The 7,390-nt window shown below is 33.8% G+C and overlaps 1 protein-coding gene across 1 annotated transcript in view; it reads right to left on the reverse strand.

The window, feature by feature from the left end:
• Window positions 1-6,860, reverse strand: part of LOC117100413 (toll-like receptor 13) — an 8,711-nt gene extending 1,851 nt beyond the window's left edge. Inside the window, exons 1-3 of the mRNA XM_033240090.1 lie at window positions 6,712-6,860; window positions 4,427-4,536; window positions 3,078-3,798 (exon numbers count right to left, since the gene is read on the reverse strand). Coding sequence (XP_033095981.1) covers window positions 3,078-3,798; window positions 4,427-4,536; window positions 6,712-6,860 — 980 coding nt within the window. The remainder of the gene's footprint in view (window positions 1-3,077; window positions 3,799-4,426; window positions 4,537-6,711) is intronic.
• Window positions 6,861-7,390: the final 530 nt, after the last annotated feature.

Genomic DNA, 7,390 nt, shown 5'->3' on the forward strand with positions numbered 1-7,390 from the left:
GGGGGGGGGGGGGGGGGGGGGGGCTGGACCTGTCCGCTGGCGCCACCACTGTGTGTATGTCCAATTTGTAGGGATTTATTTTACTCCGACCTCGATTTATTTACGATTCTTAAAATTGTAATCATATTAATGAACGTAAACCCGTAGTAGTATAATTAATGACATTTCCACGGTGTTTTTAATTAGATTGACTTAATTTTGTATATATCAGTTTCCTTAACATATCAAAGTTGATATTTATCGTTAGGCCGTCAACATTTTTGATAAACTACAGAACATTTGAAAATAAGGACACTGAATAGGGTTTGCTCTCAAAACCAGTGGCGGTTTGTTTTTAGCGCCCCCCCCCCCCCCCTATTTTTATCCACTTTCCACAAATTCGCACCCACCCAATAAAAATACTTTGTACGGGCCTGATACTGCATATGACCCAATTATGTACACTGGGCCTATATAGCCATTATCCGAGAAGACTTCACATCCAAGATAGTCGAGCGTGCCGTTCGAAACGGCGCCGATATTATGACTGAATGTGGTTGGCGGCACCCCTCTCTTAACACTTCGGCTTTTTGACTCAACAAAAAAAGACCATGTTTAGTTCTGCTAGAATTTCTTCATAACAACTAAACAATATGAATAAACAATTTATGGGAACAGCGCATACTATAAGTGGCATCTACTGTATATTATAATTATGCTTATTTCAAAGCCTAAATTTACAGTGTGTAACTTATTACGTCAAAAAACGTCTAGAATTCAAATAATAATAATAATAATAATAATAATAATAATAATAATTTGCAATTTGTATAGCGCCTCCCGTTGGACCAACCTCGAGGCGCTTCACAACAACGGAAAGAAACGGACAAGAAAAAAAAAAACTATGAATCTATACACAGATCATTAAAATCTTTATCTCTCGAAGTGTACAATTCCATATTTCAGTTTAACTGTCCCTTTTCCCTATATAAAAATAAATCACGAAAATATCGTCCTCCGCCCACAATTCAACTTCGGCTAGGTCTATGTTTTTTGTGTCCATATTTTGTCATTTTGTTTGTTCGTCAGGGAGTTGGTGTTAGAATGTATACACTCCACCTGATCAGTCACTACAATAGAAGATCCGTGAAGTAAAAATGAAGCCTTGCTTTCCATGGGGAATTTGCTTGGCATATATCAAGGGGGTGGTATTATTATAGAATTTAAAAAGCAAAAACAAAAAACTAAACTTGTTGGACAAAACAAATTTTCTTGGGGCCTTAAAATTTAAATTAAGATCTAATACACTACCCCTTGATTGTAAAACGTGTAAATGGTCAAATGATGTTTCAGGCATTTGAACCCTATGTGAAAGTGGAGAAATTGAAGATGTCAAGCATTTTTTACTAAATTGTCCCGCTTATAATATCATTAGAAAACAACATTTAACAAATCTTGAAAATGACCTTCTACTCTGTAACGATTATGATACATGGACACTTTTTTCAACAGCAAATGACGATATTAAACTTCAATATGTTTTAGGAGATTCAGTTTTTATTTGTGATGAATCTACCTCTATTTTTGATAATTTCTGTAAAAAATACAAAAAGAATGCTTGGGAGAAACGCTCACAACAAAAAAAATCACAGCATTAGTTTTCTGTAAATGTATTGTTGCTTATCAAATTGTATGATGTTAATTCCCCCCCCCCCCCACAAGTGGACTCTACATCGTAGTCTGTATTCCTTAAATTTAGTAGGTCTACCTTGGTATTATCTTTTTTGTTGTATGACTTTTTCATCTTTAGATTTTATATTTTTAAGTTAGTTATTTTAAGCATTTACTTTACAGTTGACCTGTAAAATATTTCTGAGTATGAAATGTGATGTGAAATGTGATCTCATCTAATTTCATATGTTATTTTTCTACCTTTAATTTTGTAATAGTAATATTTATACAGTCGATTGTTATTTATTTTGTTTGTTAAATTTTACCCCCTTTTTTTGTACGAACGCACCAATTGATATAGAGTGCCACCAATTCAAAGGTGTATGTTCAAATAAATAAACAAAACCAACCTCCCTGTCTATCGGCCGATCAACATTTTTATTATATAGGTTCAGTTTCAACAACTTTTCAATGTGGTTAGTCGACCTCCTAATTCATCACTTCGTGAAAGCAAAGCAGACCTTATGACCTCTAGACCTTGCAGCATATTAACATAACTTAGTATAAAACATACTCGAAATAAAGTAAGACTAGTCATTTTGATTCAATATTTTCGATCTTTTATTAGATCATCATCAGGATCCTGATGATGATCTAATAAAAGATCGAAATATTGAATCAAAATGACTAGTCTTACTTTATTTCGAGTATGTTTTATACTAAGTTATCTTAAACTTATCAGTGGACCTACTGATATTAACATAAAGTGTCTAATCTATAGAAACTTCCTATTTTGATCTACAGTAATATCCTCAGTATATCACAAATTTATGTACATTAATTAGTAAGGGCCTATAAACTAATCGCCTTACTTCATTTATCCTACCTAAACATATACCCTACCAATAACACAAATAAATGCATAACGTTCACCACCACATTTATCTATGAGTTTTCTAGGAAAAATATGGTACCCTGACCGTTGGGGTTAGGTCCAGTGTTAAATTTCCATAGAATGTGTATTTCCGTCTGTAATTAGGCCAATCTTCTTTTAGTGGTCATAAATAATTTTTCTATTTTATCAAAACTAATCGCGATGCTTAACATACTAGTTCGTTTAATTATATATGCGGTTGTCTTGCCAAAACTAATATTTTTAAAACAATTAAATTATACTAATTATTTTGCTGTAATATACAGAAAATCCGCTAATGAGGATTATAATTATTTTCGAATAAATCATAAATGAACTCCGAGGCATTTCGATTTATTGACCTATTTTTCGTTTACAACTATACTACTATTCTGAAAAGCAATAAAATAGATTGAAACTTTGAGTCCTCATAATGTATCTCCCCTACCACTCACTTTCTCGTTTTCGAAATTTCTGACTTTTTTCATATTTCTTTGGTTGGCGAATAACCTACCTTAAATCATATCTGTAGTAGTACAGAAGAGATCCAATTATTACAATGACAACTCCAGCTGACACAGACGGAATGATGATCCTTAAGACCTTAATTAATTTGCTACACTGTAATGTATCAGGATCAAAATCCAACAACTTCTCGCTTTTTCCATGTTCACGGTAACATTGCATATGAATAAATTCGTCAAGTGTGACGTTCGTTTTGTTAATCCAATTTCTAAACCAGACTAAATTGCAATCACACGAGAATCTGTTGTATGCTACATTAAGTCTCTGCAATTGGCTCAGGTTTTGTAAACCAACATTTTCGTTAATGGTAGTGAGGCCATTGTTACTGACATCGATTACCTGTATACGGTTGGAACGAACAAATGCTTGATTTTGAAGTTTAATTATTTTATTATTGCGTATATATAGGTACACAAGTGAAGACATGTTTTGGAAAATGCCTGTTGGGAATGACAAAATATTATTGTTAGCAAGATTAACTTTGTTCAAATGTTTACAAGGCTTAAAGACATCACTCTCTAATATGTTAATTCCGCAGCGTTGTAGATGCAGATTTTCTAGCGATACAAGGTCTACGAACCATGCTGCTTGAAGTTCACTGAGTTGATCGTTATCATTTATCGCAAGATATCTCAGTTTCCTCAATCCACGGAATGCATCGCCTTCAATATATTTACTTTTTAGCTTGTTATATTGAAGATCCAGATAATCTAGGACAGAAAATATGTTAAAGGAATTGTTTTTCAGTGATTGAATTTGATTGCCATTCAAGAAATAAAAAGCAACATCAGTTGGTACCGTATTCTTTAAAGGAATATTTTTTAAAGACAGATGTGAACAATATACGTCATTTCTGTATTCTGAACCTCCTTTTGCCACATACGTGCAGTTACATTCCTTTGGGCACCGTAGATCTCTTGGCGGGTAAGTTCCGGATATCGATGGGTCGTAGTTATAAGTGAATTGAAAAGTACAATTAAATGATCCAAACAGAGCAAAACAAATCAGGTACGAATAGCATTCCATCTTCATCAATGCAGCCATTAAACCGTGTGTCATATTTATTCAGCTTTGGCCTACTGTGATTAAAAGTTACTGTAGGCCTGATTTTGAAAGAATATTGCTCTCTACAAGCGAAATGACAAAGTTCTACAAGGTAGTGCTCGCACCCTGCACGCACTGAAAAAGTAGGATGTTTTGTCTGAATATAACTTCCTGGGTAAGACTTCTGTAAGCATAAGCTAAGATATAGTTGAGTAAATAGCCTAAGTAGCGCTGTATCAAATGCGATGAAATGCTGCTCATCGGTAAACCAAGCCAGGAATATATAAAACGTACCTTTATGAAGACTTGATAATGTTAGTAGGAGCTTCAGACATTGTACATATAATATATTGCATCTGTAGTTTCTTGGTTGCAGAAGATTATTGATATCTGAGCTGTTACGCCTCGGTCAACCAACGACATAGTGTTGACAGACAACTGATTTGCTAAGCATACTCGTGATGACAATTACACGTGATTCCTTATTTTAATAATAATAGCCCTAATAATATTAATAGTTCAGGTGCCAGGAACCGAAAAGGTGCATCCCCTGCTTTATTGCCATGATTTTTTTTTTGTATTTACCTATGTCTACCTTCAAGAAATGCCTTGTTAGTCACGCGATTTCCGGTTGCCAGTGCTTGTAAACCGACACCCAAGATAGGTACCTGTTTTTGTACAGCATTTAAATAGGCCTTTTTCACGAATCGGTAGACATCTTGAAGTGATAACAAACATTGAGAATCAGCGGTGCGTAACCAACAGAAATAGGATAAGCTTTTAGGCTGATTTTCTGACATCATGTTATTTAAAAAATCATAACTCCATAACGGGGCGTCGTATCCAAAAATTTTTCCAGCAAAATGTTCGTAAAAAACTAGTCTAAACCACTATATGATTGAAAAAAAAACTGAAAAATGTTTTTGACCTCTGAAATCAAGATGGAAAAAGAAAAGCCTATCTTAGTAGTGTATTAATAAGCCTATGCATTACAATGCAGTAGCATAGGACTTTCGTGTTTTTACTGTTCCAAGTAGCGATAATATACAGATTTCTCTTATTATAAAGTACAAGTTATGTTTTATAAAGAGGTATAGTATAGTAAATCATGTTTTTAACACAGGAAACTCTCATATGGTAACTAAAACAATGCTAGTTCAGAGCATTACTAGTACTACAGCACTGTAATGCATATACCTATTTTATTACACTACTGAGATACCGGTAGGCTTTTCTTTTTCCATCTTGATTTCAGAGGTGAAAAAAAATGTTCAATTTTTTTTCAATCATATAGTAGTGTAGACTAGTCTTTTAAGAACATTTTGCTGGAAAAGGTTTTTGGATACGACGCCCCGTTATAGAGTTATGATTTTTTAAATAACATGATGTCAAAAAATCAGCCCAAAAACTTATCTTATTTCTGTTGGTTACGCACCGCTGATTCGCAATGTTTGTCATCACTTCATGATGTCTACCGATTCGTGAAAAAGGCCTATTTGGTTGATTGATATTGGTGGGGTAACATTTATGCCCACAACTTTTTACTAACTGAATATAACAATACATTTCTAATCATTTGGTATTATTTTCGACTATTAATTAATAATTGTGTGATTATTTTCATGAAACAGCTCGATAAAATTAACTTTATGCAAAAAGTTAACTGTAGGCCTGTTCTACGGGTCAAAGGGCGTGTTGTTCGCGATATCAAATCACATTGCAGGCATTGTCTCAGGCCGGGCGTCGGAAGGATGGGCGCATCGACTTTTTTAATAAACAAAGTGTGTTGTGATTCCGTCTTTTCAACAGCTACCGTACCGTAATTAATTGCAAATGCATTATAAACAGTGATGGTAGGGAGTGGAATAAACTTATTTGTGATTGTTTACGATTGTTTTTTAACAAGTTATGTTTTATCTAGGCCTAGGCTAAGCTGATATTCAAAATTAAATAGCCTACTCAAATTTTCAAAAATTTACGGGAGAATTTTTTTCATGCGGTAGAAAATACTTCATTTATCCTACCTAAACATATACCCTACCAGCAACACAAATAAATGCATACCGGTAACGTTCACCACCACATTTATCTATGAGTTGTCTAGGAAAAATATGGTACCCTGACCGCTGGGGTTTAGGCCCAGTGTTATGTATTATGTATGAATGTTTGTGTATTAGGCCTATCTTCTTTTAGTAGTCATAAATAATTGTTCTGTTTTATCAAATTAATCGCGATGTTTAATTATTTGGTTAAATTATATATGCGGTTGTCTTGCCAAAACTAATATTTTAAAAACAGTTAAATTATAATATTTATATTGCTATAATTTATAGAAATGTCTTAACATAGACGATCCGCTAATAAGGAATATAATTATTTTCGAATAAATCAGAAAAGATCTCCGTGTCATTTTGACTTTTTTACCTATTTTTTCGTTTACAAATATATGCCTACTATTCTTAAAAAAAATAAAATTGATTGAAACTTTGAGTCCTCATAATGTGTCTCCCCACCACCCACTTTCCCATTTCCGAAGTTCCTGACTTTTTTCATATTTCTTTGGTTGGCGAATAACCTACCTTAAATCATATCTGTAGTAGTACAGAAGAGATCCAATTATTACAATGAAAACCCCAGCTGACACAGACGGAATGGTGATCCTTAAGACCTTAATTAATTTGCTACACTGTAATGTATCAGGATCAAAATCCAGCAGTTTGGTGTGCATCCCGCTTTGTCCGTGTATACGGAAACATTCTGTATGAAAAAGTTCCTCAATTGTGATTTTCGTTTTGTTTATCCAATTTCTAAACCAGACTAAATTGCAATCACACGAGAATTTGTTATATGAGACAACAATTCTCTGCAATTTGATCAGGTTTTGAAAACCAACATTTTCGTTAATGGTACACTGTTAATTTTGAGGAGTTATTGTAACTCCACCTGTGGGGTAGTTATAACCCCCAAAGGGGGAGTTATTTTTTGGGAGTTATTTTAACTCCTTAAATGGTATTAAAGTAACTCCTTAGGGGAGTAAACCTTAAGTTGACTCTCATTTCAGATCCAAACTTAATTATACAAGGTTATAATGTTATATCTATTTTATTTTCTCCATGGTTATATAATATAATTTTTACTCCAGTATTTGGGTTGTTGGAGTTAAATTAACTTCATGTTTAGAGTAAAACAAGCAGAGTTAAAATAGCCCATCCACAGAGAGTCAAATTGATCCTATCGCATGAATTATAGCAGAGTTAA

The sequence above is a fragment of the Anneissia japonica genome, unplaced genomic scaffold (assembly GCF_011630105.1).
Source record: "Anneissia japonica isolate Jap-2015-1 unplaced genomic scaffold, ASM1163010v1 scaffold287822_len72700_cov193, whole genome shotgun sequence".
Classification (NCBI taxonomy): Eukaryota; Metazoa; Echinodermata; class Crinoidea; order Comatulida; family Comatulidae; genus Anneissia; species Anneissia japonica.